Source organism: Pinus tabuliformis, chromosome 8 (assembly GCF_031772625.1).
Source record: "Pinus tabuliformis cultivar Carrire ecotype Pingquan chromosome 8, CPIR1, whole genome shotgun sequence".
Taxonomy (NCBI): Eukaryota; Viridiplantae; Streptophyta; class Pinopsida; order Pinales; family Pinaceae; genus Pinus; species Pinus tabuliformis.
Genome location: NC_142294.1, coordinates 1,430,344,589 through 1,430,363,276, shown reverse-complemented (window position 1 = coordinate 1,430,363,276; position 18,688 = coordinate 1,430,344,589). Strand labels below are relative to the sequence as shown.

General features: G+C 36.1%; 1 protein-coding gene across 1 annotated transcript; it reads left to right on the top strand.

Moving 5' to 3' along the window:
* The first annotated feature begins 9,412 nt into the window (after nucleotides 1–9,412).
* On the top strand, nucleotides 9,413–10,182 carry LOC149241034 (pathogenesis-related protein 1A-like). The gene has a single exon (XM_089367421.1). The coding sequence runs from the start codon at nucleotides 9,468–9,470 to the stop codon at nucleotides 9,975–9,977; it is 510 nt and encodes a 169-aa protein (XP_089223547.1). The 5' UTR covers nucleotides 9,413–9,467; the 3' UTR covers nucleotides 9,978–10,182.
* Nucleotides 10,183–18,688: the final 8,506 nt, after the last annotated feature.

Genomic DNA, 18,688 nt, shown 5'->3' with positions numbered 1-18,688 from the left:
GTTAACATCTAACCATTGGTTTTGATCTCATTCTTAAAGTGCTCTCAATGTTTCCAAGTTAATATTTCTAACCCTCGAGATATATTTTATGATGAGATAAAGTATTCTTGTTTGGTTTGTCACTCTTCACGTATCCCTTGTATTAGACATAGTGTTTGGGAGGACACCTTTCATGGATCCTTACAACCTTAAAGCCTATCATTTTTATCATCAAGATAAAGGTCATCTTTGGTTGAATGATTTCTCCCTATTTAACTCTTCCAAGATCATTTCCATTCTCATCCCCCTTGTGTATTATATGAATTTTATTATATTTTTGGAAAATTTTCTCTTCTTGAGTGTTTACAAATGCTTAAATCATTCAACTGATCAAAACCCTTGTGTAGATATGGATATTATATTTAAATTGATAAATGAGAATGGAGAAACTTATCTGTTAATTGACAAACCTGATCATAATATCACAAATTCTCTTTGTGATTCAGATATGTTATTTGAAAATTTAATTTCCTCATGAGTTTCAGGGTCTTCAGATTAGTTACTCTAAATATTACGATCCAATCACTAAATGGTAAGAGAAATCTTACTTGAGAAGGTCCTATGCTAATAACAAGTTTTAATCATTCTTAATGTTTGCAAAAATGTAAGATAAAAATTAATGTGCATTTGCAAGCAACCCTCAAGGTTTGTATGAGCGACATTTCAATCAATAAGGTAAACTTTGAGACTGGATCAAGCTAGTTGGTATGGCACATATGTTTGATTAGATACAAGACATTCAAATCATAGTGCAAGTTTTTCAAGTTATTATCTTTTCTTTTCCAAAATGATTTATATTGATTTTAATTTCTCATATATTTGTGTTTTGTAGTTCGGTAACTATAATGGTTTCATTGGAAATCCCATTAAACTTAGTCCTATCCTTCTAGTTGGTTAGGTTAGGAGTAGGTCTAGTTGCATTCTAGATGCATGTTAGTCTTCCTTGCACATGCATCCTGCATATCATTTCTTTAGCCTCCTATTAGTTTTTTTTTTTTTTTATCACATGCTTCTTTCAGGTCATCCTCCATTTGTTGTGTCCTTTTGATTTTATTTTTCTTTCTCTTTAATGTTTTGCTTAATAAGTCATTGCATGAATGATGATCCTTTTGGCTCAAAAAACGATGTGGAAAAACTTGAGAAGGGAACTGTGATGATGAAAAATTCTTGGCTAATATTCTATCCTCTTCCTATTCTTGGGTTTATATATCCTTAAAGTATATGTTACCTGAATGGAAAATACAATTCATTACGGACGTAAAGATTTTGGTCAAACTATGAAGCCTATATCTTTATTAGAATGTTCATTTTGACTCATCCTTGTATTGAATAGTGTTTTGACCTATCATATCAACTAAGAAGAGAAGGGAAAGGAGAAAAAATAATACAAGCATATTAACTTCAGTTATACTTCAAATCCCTTAAACAAGGAATCAAACTCTCTTGGAAATTAAATAAGTTGGGATCTCTCTTCCACTATCAAAATAAATAAGTTCCTTTGTGCATTCTATTAGTAACTAAATAAAGAGGTGAAGAAGAGAAAGGATTCATATGCAAAGAAGTGAAGCAAGCAAATTCATTGAGGTACTGAACGTGCTTGATAATAGTGAAGTGATTCTTATGATTCCTTGAGGTGACTCTGCGTGAGTACTGAATAGGCTTGCCGCCAGCAGAGAAACACTGAGGAGTGTGATTAACTCTTAATATGAAAAGATCGATATACTCATTATACTTCTCCCATATCAAAATAGTTGAGGTATGAATAGTCTTATGTTGATGCATTTCGAGCTGAGTAGGGAATATAAGGGAATATATCTTAAACCGAGATAAGTAAAAAAGCCAAGGTCATCTAATTAGTGAATCAAGACTCACTGAACCACTGGTACCTTACACTTAAAGGTAAAACACGAATAGAGAATTTGGACTTCTACTAGTGTGTCACCAAATGATGACGTTACGATAAACACCTTCCAAAATTTTGCCTACACTTGAATTTCAAAGGCTATTGAGGATCTTATGATCTTTTGCTCTATGATCACTTCTTTGTCGATAGATTTTTGCTAAGTGTTTTAGTCTTGTTATCATGTTATAACTATAAAATTAACTTATTCACATGCTCATTCCTTGATGAACTCATACGAACACTTCCTTTAGGCAAGCTTGAACACGCATAGCATAGTCCACCAAGATAGTGCGTGTGTAATGTTAAACCTATCGTGATAGTCAGTACGAACTTTCCTTTGACATGCTCCCTTACTTTGATTAAAATTGCACTTCTATTTCAGTGAGTTTTCTTAATTTTTGTTGTTGTGCACCTTTGTTTTCATAAGTGTCGCTTTCATGTTAGTGACTATCAATTTTTCTTTCGTTAACTGTAAAAATTAGATTTTTCATGTTATGTTCACTCCAACATGTGTGGATTTCAATTTCTTCAACTTTTGCAAGTGTCATTTTCACATTTTCTAAATGTCGCAAGTGTCTCTTTTAGTTGTTTCCACTCTTGTATGTGTCACACATTTACACATCGCTAGAGGAAGTTGTAATGCACTCTTCTACACTATATGGTGTTGTGTATCATGAGAATATGCATAAGACACATTCCTACAACTTATTTGCCCTTTTGATCACAGTCAAGACTTTTTTCACAACTTATGTTTAAAGTGTTGCAAGGTGTCATCTTAACTGTCACACTTAAAAATACGTGTCACTTTGCTAACGTTTCAAGTTGTAAGTGTTTTCAAAAGTCTAGTGCAATCCCCTAGCTTGTATTGATGGCATTCATGTGTGTGATCCATGTTTGATTTTGTTTGGGTGTTTTCCCCTCTCTCACTCTACTCATCCCACACTTAGCCATTTTGGATCTTTTCTTGGTCCTACTACCTAGTGCAAGTTATCAAAGCTTTCATCCTTCACCAAGTGATGAGAACTACTTATTCATGAGCCTTAACTGCATAATTTCCTCTTCGAATGAGCCTTCCTATGCATATAATACATATTTAGTGAAATGTCTGTCATTGTCAATGAAAATTATGCCCAACAGAAGGATGTCCCTTCAAAAGCACACTTCAGGAAAAGGACCCTATATCTCTTCAAAAGTTCACTTTGGGAAAATAAAGAACTCTATATCTCTTCAAAAGTGCACTTCAAGAAAACAAGGGTCCTTTGTCTCCATAAAGTGCATTATGAACTTTCAAGCAATAGTTGGGGATCCCTTTCCATTGTTGTTATTCCATGTGCCCTTACTTTCTCTTCCAAATCACATAATGCATCCTCGAGAAATAGTTGAGCATGCTTGTCCACAAAGCCTCTCTGGTGAATAGCACACTATAACGTAATATGATGCCCTTCTTTGTCTCTAGTCACTTTGCCCTATGCCAAAATTATCTCTCTCTATCTCCCTTGGTGCATGACACACTTTTAGTAAACAATGTGGTCATCCCTTTCTCATTGTCTGACTCAATTGAACTTTCACTATGTCCTACTCTATTGAGCCTGTCAAATGGTGCAATTTTAGTCAACAAGTTCATCACACTGTCCCTTGCACTTGCTCACTCGACTGAACCTTGAAGAGCCCCTCGTTATAGGACACATCATAGTTTTAGTGAATAATGGTGCCTTCCTCCATTGATATTAAGCTCAACTACACCCTCTTCATTAATCCATTCTTTCTCAGTCCTTTCATAGGGCTTCACAAGAAGCTTCTTCCATGAGCAAGGTAGATCTGGATATATGATTTCAAGACTGACTTGTCATGAGAGATATTGATTATAATATGTACCTTCTCAGCATGGCAAGGTGACGCTCAAGGAATGATTCAAGGAGAAGAACTAAAGAAAACCTTGCAGAGAAGAAAAACAAAGAAGAATTGTAATGAAGACATGAGACAGATCCTAGACCATGATAGGATGAAGACATTGCATGCCAACTCAAAAGTTTTTGATGATGATACATGACCATTTGGAGGACAAGGATAAGAAAAAAATAGATCCATCAAGAAAATGAAGTAAATATCAGATATATCATGAAAAATTTAGGACAAGGCAACAAGAAGAAAACTTGGCATTGCCACATCATCACGAAGATTCCTAGTCATGGCTATTCAAGTGTCATCACAATTTCAAATGCGTCCTTGTGTCATGCCACATAATTATGGATGTAATGATGTTATTATCAAAAAGAAAATAACAAAACGTAATGTGTGGAAGTGCATGAGTCACATGTGGAATATGTAAAGTTACATGAGGACAAATGTGTCAAATAGAAGTTAAAAAGTCATTGGAAGTCCAAGCATCATGAGGGTAGTTCAAGATTCATAGTTATATGAAATGTCATTCCTCTTGTTATAAAAATAAACCTCACAACTCAAGTCAGAGGATTTTTGGAGACTTCACCTTTGGAGAGCTAGCTTTGGCTTCTCTCGATTGACATAGAAGAGGAGATCATGACTTGTAGGAGAAAGAAGTGACTAAATGTTCCATCATTGGAACTAGTGTATCATCATTGTAATTGTGTTCTTGTATCTTTAAACTAATAATTGTAGCTCATTTAGCCATCACATTTTCATGTGTATTTCATGAATATTTTAAGACTATTCTTTGGATATTTGTGGTATAAGTTGGCATTCATAAGTACCAAAGAAATTGAACTATTTTGGTGCCTTTGGTGCTCATATTATTAAGTATGTGTTGTACTTGTTCAATTATCATTGCGTCTATGTGAACTATTTCGCTAGGTAAACAGAAAATCTTTATTTTCTCTTGTGTGCCTCTCTTAAGTTACTACTATCACACTCCTTCTAAAGACTCACTCTTGTCACCCCTGTTGTGAAGATCCCCTTTTACACATTGTAATTCATGTTTAATAATGTTAACACTCTTTCCAATTTCATAGGATATGTGTGTAATATCTTATTCATTGTAACCAATGCAAACCTTAAGTTATGGTGGTTAGGTTGATACTTCATATGGGGCTCCTACTCCAAGTAGTGTGAGGTTTGATTGGGACTTCACATCGGGGAGACCCCATGTATGTTGGTGATATCCAGTACTGTCAATAAAGGGATATTCCAGAACCGCGAGAACAAAACCTTAAACATATACATAGTGGATTGTGGTGTGGCCACTAATAATGAAGAAAAAATCCATGCTTTGGAGAAAGGTTTAAGACTGGTTCAATCAATGAGGTACAACAAATTGGTGGTGGAGTGAGACTCTAGAATAACCATTGAAGTGGTGGGAAACTCAATTAAGGGATAATCAGTGAAAAGGTGGTGAACAACTAGCACTTGTTGAGAATGATAAATAAGATAGGGAATTGCCTCCCTCTCTTCCATTATGTAATACCTTCCCATACTTTGAGTGGTAGAAAACCAAGCAACGAATTTTCTAGCTAATCAGAGCTACATGAATAAAGAAATAAAGAGTGATTTGGTAATGGAATGGTCATTGACCCATGAACTAGGATATCTCTAAAGCTTATAATCCATCCTAGAGAAGGATTGTAACCAAGAGCAGATCCACGCCCATAGCGAAATGAAGAGTTTCCCTGATCTGGGTGGAAGGCATCAAGAGGGGCTTTATGGAACCTGATCCCATGTCAGGTGGCATTAATTAGTGTAAAAATTGTGATGGGGTGGCATGTAAGCCATGTACTTCCCACACCACGCAACCATTAATTACACGTGAGGGCAATGGCGATGAGGCTTTAATGCTAGCTATATGGCCAAAGAACAATATCTCCAAACAAATTTGACCCTCGATAAACTGAGAACAACATTTCTTGGGTTGGAGTATAGAATTATAGTTTTGGGAGGAAGTGCTAAGAAGGGATGATGGCAGAGGACGGTTGAGACCAATATTCAACACTTCAAGATAGAGAACCTTTTCCAAATATGTCACCCTATGTATGTAGGCAGCCCCTTCATTCCCTTCATTGCATGGTAGTGTTTTCCAATGAAAAGGTTAAATGGTTTTACAATTACTTTGGTTTATGTTCTTCACTACCTAGTTACAGTGATACATAGGTCTGTATGTGTCTCCACTATAATTGTGTCTGATATATATTGGTTTTGGGTGCCTTCTTGTTCTTGGGTTTTCATGGAGGGTTTGTATATGGAGTCTCAGTGTTTAGGGGACCTCTGTCGATTTTCTTAGGGGTTGTGATTGGATCTTTATGCTATTAATTTTACATGTTTATGGGTCTTAGCTCTTTGGCACTATGAGTACTATCACTGACATGATGTTCATTTCATTTTTATGGTAGCTTGTTTTGGTGATGCCTATGCAGGAAATGCCAAGGTGGGCACTTTATACTTGTATTTTTATATTTGTAGGCAATTTTTTTATATCAAAGTCCACTGGGTCCATTGAGAGGTTAAGATGAGGTCTTCACATACTCTAAGGGTCGATTTTGCATGCACTAGTTTCATGTTCCATTTAATGGAAAACATATATGTTATAGTGTTTATTATATGAGGTAGAAGAATGTTTGTGTTCATCACTAAAAGGGCCCTCTATATCAAAGTACTAGGGAAAAGTTTAGGGGCTAATATTCGTAATTGGGCTAATTTTCCATGCTTTTCCAAAAGAATGATTTGTTAGTTTCCATTTTTTCTAATATGATTCACCCAAATTTTGTAATATAAAATTATAATACATTGAAAATTGCCAAAATATTATAGATACTATATAAAGTCACTAGAAATTGGAATAATTTAAAAAAAAAAAACATTGCTAAACATTTTAGAGTTTTTGTATTACGGTCTAGTAGGATTCACCAAGGTTTCTAAACTTTAAGATAAATTTTTTTCCTTAAAATTTTCCTTGCAAAGTATCTACCAATTTTCATGGTCTTCAGATCTTGGCATTCTCTGGGAAGGGAATTAGCATCCATAGAGTTTATTGTCAATGTAAACAACTAGAAATCATTGTTCGACCTCCTACTACTCACCGTAGAGGGGCCAAAACAGGTTGTGGTGGGCACTGATGACACCTCGCTAATCATTGTTAGGGTAGAGGACACATTGAGGATCAAGTTGATATGGTGAGGCACCAATGTACTTCCAGCATCTCAACCATGGCCAGATTAAGGATTCATCAGTTAGAGAATAGTGTAGCTATGATGGAGGTGCCAAAGGATCATCACTTAGTTAAATTAGGTGAATTATTACAGGACCCAGGTAATAAATGAGGCAAGAGGACATTACTCTTACAATCTCTATTTGTTTACAAGAAAATGAAAATGTTATTGGCTAGTGCTTTGGCTACACCACAACAAGGGAAAGCATGGACCCAAGATGTCTTAGGGGCTCTCAAAACGGATATGCAACACGTGAAATATTTTATGGTCTAGCTAAATGTCCGCATAGCTAGATTGGAACACAATATTCCTTGCATAGTTCTGGCAAATCAACTAGGATAAAGCGCTAAGGATCCTACATCGGTTGATTCTTCAAATGAGTAGTGGTTTTCTTTATGGTCTTTAGTCTATTTTTGGTATGGTGATAGAAAATATAATATAAGATAGGAGGATAGGAGAAGTCTCAATGCATCAGGCTCTAAAACTATTATGGACATATCGTTTTTGGATTGGGTAAGATGCAACCACATGGTCAACAGAGATGGTTTCCCACTGGGCAGGTTCAGACCATCCGATTTAGCAAGAAATCTTGTAAAACGTGGTCTTTTTTGACAAAATAATAGAATGATCCACCTCAATTCACAAAAAAATTGTAAATGTATATACTAAAAAGTGAAAATTTTAGAGTTAATATTTTTAGATACTTTAATTTTCCATGCTCTCTAGAAATATCACGAAACATTTTACAATTTACATATTAAAAACTTTATCCAATTTTATCCACTTTGTACCATTTGCTGATACATCCATTCACTTGTAATTTCAATTTCAATACCATCACTATCTTATCTTATGTTTTATCCATATCCATTCGGAGTTGCACTCACCATTAATAAATTTATTACAATTTATGATGTTGTTAAACAGTATCACAATCGTCCAATCTCGTGGGTTATGTTTTGTAAGTGGGTTGAAAATTCCAATTTTGAACAAAATTCACGAACGTGTTGTTCTTCCGGAATGGTATATAATTTAATTAACATATTTCTGCTTTAGTATTAGATATCTTATCTTAACATATTTCTGCTTTAGTATTAGATATCTTATCTTATGTTTTATCCATATCTATTTGGAGTTGCACTCACCATTAATAAATTTATTACAATTTATGATGTTGTTAAACAGTATCACAATCGTCCAATCTCGTGGGTTATGTTTTGTAAGTGGGTTGAAAATTCCAATTTTGAAAGGCACGAACTTGATGTTCTTCCGGAATGGTATATAATTTAATTAACATATTTTGTTTCTTCTTAATAACAAATAGATGTTCTAAACAGAGATAGATAATATCAGATTAGTACAATAAATCGTCTTTAAAAATTAAAAATGTCACAATCTACTCGGTGTGACATTACCCGATAGATCCATTCACTTGTATTTTAGTTTCAATGCCATCACTATCTTATCTTAGCTTTTATCGTTATCTATTAGGAGTAGCACTCGCCATTAAAAGATTTATTACAATTTATGAAGTTCATAAACAGTATCATAGTCGTCCAATCTAGGGGGTTTTGTTTTGTGAGTAAGTCCAGGTTGAAAACTCCAAGTTTGAACGAAGGCACCAATGTGCTGCTCTTCCGGAATGGTATACAATTTAAATAATGCTATATAATTTATTTAAATAATATATTTCCGTGTTAGCGTTAGATTAATGATGGAGGATATTGAAACAAAAATTCGATTGTACAATGTGAGTCTACACTTTTATTTATTTAAAGTTTCCGTTTTCAAAAGCCGTGTTTCATACGGATTTAGAGCTGGCCCCTCTTTCTGCATAATCTTAAAACCAGAGGTCAGAAAGGATGGTGGGTTGTCTTGCTTCTCACTTAGGTTAGAATTTCATGCTATGATATGTTTGCCATGTAATATTATTATTCAACTTGATTCATTAATTATGTTAATTTTTGGAATAACATAATCTGTCTTGTCTATATAAAATCATTATCTACCTTAACTAAATAATTATTGTCTACCTTAATTTTAGATAAAATCATTATCTCCCTTAATTCCTCGAAATAGCATGCCCTCTAGCATTTTCTGTGGGATTGCATAATGAGATTCCAAGTAAGCGAAGGCTCGGCGTTCTTCTAGAATGACTTATTTCCACAAGTACATACAACTTTGCATGATTAGATGCCGAACTGAAACACATTCACTGCATCTTCCTCCATATCGTGGAAGCAATACGTCACGTCCGATTACAGTTTTTCGCTATAAATATCGATACTCTCTGCTGTTTTTCATATATTGAGTTAATCGGGCAGCGAGTGATTTGTTTCTTTCACTACGGAATGGGTGTTAGGTTTAGTGTTGTCACTATGGAGTGGTTGTTCAAGTATGCTTTTTTCCTGCAACTCGCATGGTTCTGCTTGGTTGGGCAAGGCCAAGATGTGCAGCAACAATTCTTAGCTCCTCACAATAACGCGAGAGCCCAAGTGGGCGTTTCAGCTCTCGTATGGGACGACACTGTCGCGGCTTACGCACAGAATTATGCAAATCAACGCATAGCAGACTGCGCTTTGAGGCACTCTAGTGGCCAATACGGAGAAAATATTTTCGAAGGGATTGGAATAGCAGATTACATTGGAAGTGCCGTGAGGTCTTGGGTGAACGAGAGGCAATACTATGATTACTATTCTAATTCCTGTGCTGCAGGTAAAGTGTGCGGGCACTATAAACAGGTGGTCTGGAGAAATTCCCAGAGGGTCGGATGTGCTCAAGCTAAATGTAACAACGGTTGGAGTTTCGTTATCTGCAACTACGACCCGCCAGGAAACTATGTAGGGCAGAAACCATACTGAATTCTGATATCTTGTGCTTTTAGTTTTGTGTCGTCGCCTTCTAATGTCTAGTTGTTCAACGCCTGTGTACGTTGACGAGGCTAGTTAAGTAAATAAATGGCGATTTTGTAAGTTTGTCCTATCATAAATATCTGTATGTCGACGATGCTAGTTAAGTATATAAATGGGACTGTATGACAACGCAAGTTAATTAAATGTGTGTAAATTATATTTCGTAAATGCATATAGACATAAGTCTGTTAGTAAATATATATGGACATTAACTTACGGTAAATATCAAAACGTTTTAGTCGATAATAAATCTCATATAATTAACTTTATTTTAAATTAAAATTATTATTACTAGCAATTGTCCCAAAAGGTACAAAGAGAGGCCGATAGGATTAGTGAAAGGAAGAAAGTTCTATAGATAGTCAAGCATATATAAAGGTAAGTAGTGACGAAGGCAATAACCACGTTGACCATCCTGTACCAGTACATTTTGATATTAGAAGAACAAAACCAAAACCAAACCATTCATATTAATATAGTAAGTGTAGAACGCGTTCATACTTAAAGCTCAATAGGTTCAATAGATTATTGGCAGCATGGTTTTTTTCTAAATGAAAAGTAAATTACAACGTTGTACATGGTAAATGAAAAGTGGAGAAATTTGTGATTTGCAGATGTTAAAACAAATCACTTACATTACTGGTGGACAGTAGAACTAAAACATTAACATTATTAAAATTTTGAAACTGATTTTAAATTCATGTATTGTATTTTTCAAAGTATTTTGTTTTACATACTTAAGTCCTCAAATATAGTGGTTTTAGATTCCATTTTGGCAAACCCACCATTGAAAACAATATGTATTTCTCTGGCCCTCAAAGCAAGCTTTTAGCACTTATTAATCTATGCTCTGTCCAAGATACAATTCAAACTTTCATTTTCAAGCATTTTAAGAGGCAAAACAGTGCAAATATTTTAAATGTTCTATTTACTTGTCTGAATTTCTACAAATAAAATATATATCTTACATCCCCACCCCACCTTTAAGGGGTTTAAAAAGAGGAAAGAGCGCTCTCAAAAAAATTAGAAACCTTTAATATAAGGTGAATTTTTAAAAATTTACATCAAGAATTTGATTCTGGAAATTTCTGCAATCCCTACACATCCTTCCTTTAAAGGGCATTTTACAATTTGGCTTTCGAAAAATGGAAATAGTCTCAACCAAAATTTTCAGTTATACTTTAATCTGTGTCTCCAGATAACAACTCCCAATGATCGCCAGTTCACACAGAACATTGGTCACACACCAATTGCCCCCACTTAACACTGCTTATGCATCACTCATTCGCAATAGGTTAACAGATTTCTTTGATATCCAATTCTAACAATAGTTTTAGACCATCTTTGTGTTTTGCTTCCTCACATAATCTGTGTCTCCAGATATTTTTCCTTCTACACTCCCATACTCCCATACACTCGTTTTCCTTCTACTCAGACCAATCATCTTCAACTTTGATTTCAAACCAAGAAATGGGTTCAAGGTTTCTACAATTTCAAATTCAATTAAAATGATTTCAGTTTCTTGGAATTTTCTCTGGAGCAATCTTTGCTGCCCCAAAACTGTTTATACCCTTTTCCATAAGTAGGATACATACGCAGCGACATTTTTCACTCAAACCCTGAAAAAGAACAAGCCTTCAGGGAATTTCGTCTGGATCTTTTATCATTAATGTAAACAAAGAAACACAATCTATAAATTCCCACTGTTTTCTTGAAAAAGGAATCAGAAGAATTTACATTTTAAATGGCAAATATGAATACTTTCGAAATTGTGATGAGTTTCTTCTTCCGTATCTATCACATAAGTAGTTTTAGTGCCACCCCATTGTTTGCCACTCTTCGCCGCTACATCTGTAACATGGACACTTTGCCTACTTCAATCGCCCTGCACAGTTTAGATCTCTCTTGCTACAGGATCTACGCATCAATTCTGCACTCAATGGCTCCACAATTATAGCCCCAAGCATAATTTGTCAGGGATTACCCTAGATTTGTCACGGTAACAATCTAGAAAGCAAATACTCAAAACTAATTGATTGAATATATATATATAACAATAGTGTGGAGATATTTTTTCAGCCCATCGAAATAACTCATGATGTGGAATACAGTTCTTGCTTTCAGACCTTTATGGACCAACTGAACATATCCATTCATTACCAATAATGGATTCTATGATACATTATGTAATCCATTTGTGGCCTTCTTATCCTAAGAATTGAACATTTAGGAATTATCATACAAGCCTCATTCATCATCCAGGGGCCAGGAAAAACTCTCGTTCAGGAAGTAGTAGTAGTTTACAATTAGGGTTTTCATTCAGGGAGTAGTAGATCTGCATCTTGCAACAATTGCATAACTTCTTTCATAGAAGGCCGCAACGCTGGCAGTTTGTGTGTACAGGATATTGCAATTCTCAAAGTCTGAAGCATTTCTTCCTTAAATGAATTGGAAATCTTCGAGTCAAGAACCACAAGTGCATCTTCCTTCTCATATATTTTTTATGAAGTCCAATAAAGAATATTCTTGTTCTCCCAAACTCTTGTTCAATGGCTCATTTGCCAATTATGAGCTCCAGCAAAACCACAACAAAACCGTAAACATCGTTTTTTTCTTGCGACCTTCAAGGAGTATGCATGTTCTACCAGAAAAATAGATAAACAAGGTGCAATTCAGGGTTCATCCATTTGCAGAACCTTGTGTGGGAAACATCAAGGGAAAAAATGGAACACATAGGCTAGGCAAAAGGGATGGTAAATTTACTAGGAGCAATGTAACCGTGAGTGCCTACAAAAATTGTTGAATCCCCTCCTCTGTTACAAGCTTGAAGAACTTTTGCAACACCAAAATCAACAATCTTGGCCTCATAAAATTGATCCACCAAGATATTGGTAGACTTGACATCTCTATGAATAATTGCAGGGGAGTAATCGTGGTGAAGATAAGATAATCCATGAGCCGTCCTTAATGCAATCTTATGTCATGTTGGCCAATCCGAATTATTATTGCTATGCAAAGCTTGAAACAGGTTCCCATTAGGCATGTATTCATAGACCAACACATTAGACTGCCTGTTGGACATATAACAATAGAGCTTCACTATGTTTCTGTGGCGAATGGTTCCCAATGTTTCAACTTCTTCCTTGGACAATCGATGGTCATACTCTCACAGTAAATGCTTCCCACTTCATTATTCTTCTTCTTATGTTTGTCCGTACTGAAATCATCTATATCCATTTTGGAGGTCGTCCAGAGGTGCTTCACTGCCACTGTTTCATTGTTGTGTATGTCAGCGCGATAAACCTTGCTGGATGCCCCACTTCCAATTATATTTGCTTTGTCTTTCAATAATAAAACCCTAGAAAGCTCTTCTGCATTGAAGCTCAAGTTATGAAAATGTGTGATTTTCAATGTTGAGTTTTCTGTTTTCTCCAGCCTATCTGCTTGGTGACGAACATACCTCTGGAAAAATACAAGTCCAATGACGAATATTAATGCTGTTGTTATCGCTCAGAAATTGTTGTGGTTGTGGAAGGAGATCTCTGAGATAACCTTTTCAACCAATCTTTGGGTTGGAAACTGACCTTTCCAACGGAGGGGCTCCCTCTCTGAATCAACTACCCAATGTCACTTAGGCAGCTGCTCATGTAATTAAGCAATGGCCAGATCTTTGGTAACTTGGTAAGTGAGATATTCAAAAGAAATTTGGTTGGGCATGAGAGGGTATCCATTGGGCGATGGAGTCACAGGCTCTGGAAGATAACCAAAGGTTTGCTGGATGTTTGGTCGAATGAGCAAAGGCTTGACAGAGGCAAGGTAGAAAAATGTTTTCTTAGACATAAAATTTAAGATCAGTTGACAGATGAGAAGAGAAACACAATCCACTACAAAGGAGCACCTAACAGAGGGCGAATTCCAATGAAGTAGCTTTAGAAGGAAAAGCTTGCACGTATTGATTACTATATTTCAGAGCATCTAACTTGGACGAAATCTGAAATATTTTCCCTTAATCAGATACTGAAGAAAGATAATATGAATGGAAAACAATCACATGAAAGAACACAAACTAGAAAGCACTTTTCACATGAATCTCTATGGCCAAAGCTCTGGTACTTCTGATCCAGAGAATTTGATTAAAGTTCAGAAACACTGTTACAAAAATTGGCCCATGAAATTCCTCAGGACCCAACCCCTGACTATTACAAATCATCCCTTCAATAAACAAAATAATAACCATATGTTACTGGTTTACTGGAAATAAAATCAATTAAAATCATAACAAATAAGCTAAAAATAAAAGTTGTTGCAATGGATTCGAATTGCTGTAGCTGCTGATGGATTTATCCTATGCCTGAAGATTTGGAACTTTTATTGCCACTTGTGTTTTGACTGCCAACTATGTCCTGCAAATCTGGAATTGCTGATTTGGTGCCAATCAATCATCAGTCCACAAAATTTGGAGTAAATTTTGACCTGCTAATTTCTCCTGGAATGCTTTGTCTTCGATGGATTTGAATGCTCATTTTGTGGCCTAGAATCTGCAGCAAGTTCTTATTTTATGTTCCTCAAAATCTAGAAACAATTTAAGTCTGATTTTATGCCTGGAAATGCTCAAATAATCTCTTTTTAGATGTACTGCCACCTGAGCCTACCATTTGTTGCTGACAGTCTTTATCCATTTTAATGTGCTCTCGATTGTGCATGCCAAAACAGTCCCTTTAAAGTTAAAAACGAAATATAACAAGAGAATAATCCTCTGCTTATTTCCAGCTAATTACCAAAGTCAATATTAGTTCGAAGGAATAAGAGTTAGCATAAAAATTTGGAGGAACTGATATCTTCAACAAAATTACTGTCACAATCTCCTCAATCATAGACATACATACTGCAAAGTGTGCAACAGAACAAACTGGTTGCATATAATGACCCCATTTTTGCTGTCCATATCCTCCTTGTTGGATTAACATTCGATTGCAAATTTTTGTACTCCACTGAGTCAATCTTGCAAAACTATGGTCATATATTGGTCTAATTCAACATGCACATGATTGGGCTTATCTTTTGGTCACAAAATCTATTGAAGCTAACACTAAAGAAATTGGTTCCTGTGCTAGGAACTTTATCTCACCCTATATCTGAGTGAAGTGAAGAATGAAAAGTTCACAAAACAAGTCTCAAAAGGATCGAGAAGCATTCAAAACCCTTCCTCTTGAAGCTACAATTCTCAAAGTCCTCATAGAAAGCCAGATTCAAAATAGCTTCCAATTGATACATTCCAATTCTTGAAATCCTTTAAGTAATGTCAACTTCACAGGGTTGCAAAAGCGAGTTTGAACTTCTCCATTCCTTTATTATCACATTGTTTTTATAACAAGATAACAAGAAACTTGCATAATTGTCTCACTGCAACACTCGATTCTGCTACAAACTGGAGGAAGGATTGAACCATTGCCTCGAATGTTATAACTTTATGGCGATTATGACCCCATAGTTATTCAAACCAGACCTCTAGGAATTTGTAATACCACCATGAATTGTCTTCAAAACTTGTTAGTAAAAGTAAAAGTGCAATGCGCCCACCAATCAACTTTATTTGGCTATTATATCATCCTGTGAGCATGCTTGTATGATGTCTGCATTTAAACTCCTCAGAGAGCTCTATATTCCTGGTTTGGAACAAACAATCCTCAATAGCAAACACAACATATGTCAACAGGGGGTTTCACATGGGCTTTTCGCTTCAAAAGCATTCTGAAGTTTGTGACCAAAGTAGGAAGAACACTTGCAAACTAGGCGTTTTCCTTCATCTCTTCATATGTCATAAATGCCCCTTAACTCAAATGACATCGAGTGCGTTTCTGACACAATTTCTTCCTGACGTAGAACCATCTCATATGAGAGAACATTTGTGGGACGATCTCTGTAGATATCACTGCAAAGGTCACAATAATTGGGCATTTGATATTTGTTTACAAACCCTGGGCATTGCAGTAAAATCTAGACTCCTTTAGAAAGATGCATACATGTCATTTGGCATTCAAATGCACTAATGGCGTTCCATATTGCTTGTAAACTGGCACATAGGGTTTTGAAAATTATCCTTCGCGGTCCATATATTAACACGAACCTTGCAACGCTTACTATGAAATCTGGATACGAAACCCTGTCCAGCTATTGTGGATCATGAGGCATTACTTTAAGAGACAATTACGAGATCAGTTTCAAAGCAGAGCTGTAGGAGATGGATCAAACAACAGAGCAGAACTTTATGCTTTTTGGTAGATTCTGAAAATAGCAATAGAGAAAGGTTTAAATTGTCTACAGGTGATAAGAGATTCCAAACACATTGCAGAGAGGTCAAATGGAAATTTCAATCAGGAAAATTTGCAGCTGGCCCATCATTGGACGGAATCAGAGAAGCAAGGAAAAATTCCATGTCATTATCCTTTCAGCATGTCTGCAAGGGATAAATATGAAGGCTGATATATTGTTCAAGTAAGCACTGAGGATGCAGAACAGATGGATGGAGATGATTGAATACCCCATCTGGACCTTCTCATTCAATCTATTTCTAATCAAGCTATTATAGTAATGACCTTTTGGATGGCTGTTTTGGAAGCAGTGTCAAAACTTAAACATCATACTTACCCTAAAATTATTATAACTGTTTACATGCTTTCCAGGACTTTAATTGCATACCATAGTTACACATAAAAGCCACGACATTAATCACATAACAGTTTGAAATAGTTCAGCATGCCTTCATAACATTGGAGATATTCCAACTGTGTTCATATTTGTCACTAATCCTGGATGACTTTAATTACAGTTCTCAGACCCTCTCCTTTAAGCATGTGATCAAATGCCTTGTTGATGTCAGCAAAAGGAACCTTGTCTGTAACAAAATTATCCAGTTCAAGCTCCTGCAAATTTAACAATCAAGGAAGGAAAGATTAAAACCGTAATTATAACTCTAATTAGATATGATAAGCATAGATTGCTCCCGTCATGGTACGGACAAAAAAAAAACAACTGGAAAATATGACCACACAGTATTATATACAATTATGGTTTGAATAAGCTGTTACAACTATGTTATGAAGTCTTACCCCATTCAAATACATCTCTACAAGGCCTGGCAAATCAGTACGAGGCTTATAATTTCCAAAGAAGGTTCCTTTCAACGTTTTCTCGCTCAGAAAGTTTACAGGATTCGTTTTAAAGACTGCGTCTGAACGAGGGACCCCTGTTAAAACGGCTACACCCCAACCCTGCAAAAACAGAACTCTGATATCAAACATATGCGTTGCCTGCATTTTCTTAATTAAATCGAAGCAATCAGTTTAAACTTTAAAGCTACAGCTTAGAATTGAAATGATTGATGTATCTTAAACCAAAGGAAACCAAGAGCTAGTACATCATGGCATCATTCCAAAGCTTGAACCATAGCCTCAATACTCCCTGTGCATTCGACGCTGCAGTCCACCCCTCCATCAGTTTTTTTCGCAATTACCTGTAAACATTTTTTATAAGTGTTTGGAAATTAAGAGTCTACACTGCTTTGAATGGATGGTGAATGAGTGCACTCCATGCGAAAACTTAAAATCTCCCCCACCTAAGTACTAAAGTACCACACTAGTCAAAAGCAACCAATACTCTGATCTGGGAGAGAGTTTGATGATCATTTTGGGCAGCTCAACGTACCTGCTGAATAGGTTTTTCGTACTCTTTAGGGTTTATAAATTCCGTTACTCCAAATTGTTTTGCTGAGAAAGGAAAGATTACAGGAAAGGGTTAAAAAGGCAATTCTACAAGTCAACATATCAACATTCGAGGCAGCATATATGTGGAAGGAAAGCCGAGCACCTGCTCCCCCAATTCTTATCCACGGTCGCTCCCGTCACCGCAAGCTTCTTCCTTGTCCTTCAAGGATACCGATGAAGAAAACAACAGCACCAAATCTCATTTTCTCTTTCAAAAGCGTGGTTTTATGAAGATCCCTGGCCTCCGTTAAAAGGATCACGCGGATGAATCAAACCCTGACTTCGACTATTGACTACATAACCAGAAATTAAAAATATCAAGTAATAAATATAAAACCGCGTCAAATACCGCTGGAAGTCGGAGGACAAAGCGCTAGCTGCGCAGAATACGAACAAATTAGCGGATGTTAGTTCCTCAACGCTGCCCCCCTCTGGCCTTTCCATGATACCAAGTGCCTGTTCCTCGTCCAAGTATTAAACAAAAATCACTCCAGTCCAGGCATTTCATCTACTCTGTCATATTGTGAGAATTAAAAGAAGGAACCCCATCGCTACTAACTCTACACTGCCTTCTCAGTAATTTGTAACGTTTTATTCACAGATTACAGGGAGCTGTAACAAATTTGCGGATATTTCTGCCTGCGAAATAAAAGAAGGAACCCCATCGCTGTTAACTCTACACTGCCTTCTCAGTGATTTGTAACGTTTTATTCACGGATTACAGGGAGCTGTAACAAATTTGCGTTTTATTCACGGATTACAGGGAGCTGTAACAAATTTGCGGATATTTCTGCCTGCTTCATGTAGTGGGTGAAGATTCGGTTTGCCGGAAGTTCTCAATCACTGAGAATAAACAGAAATTGCCTCAACATTAACAATTTGCCTGCTGTATGCCCG

What these genes read in the sequence shown, in the direction of transcription:
- LOC149241034 (XM_089367421.1), top strand. Translation starts at nt 9,468, where the DNA reads ATGGGTGTTAGGTTTAGTGTTGTCACTATGGAGTGGTTGTTCAAGTAT.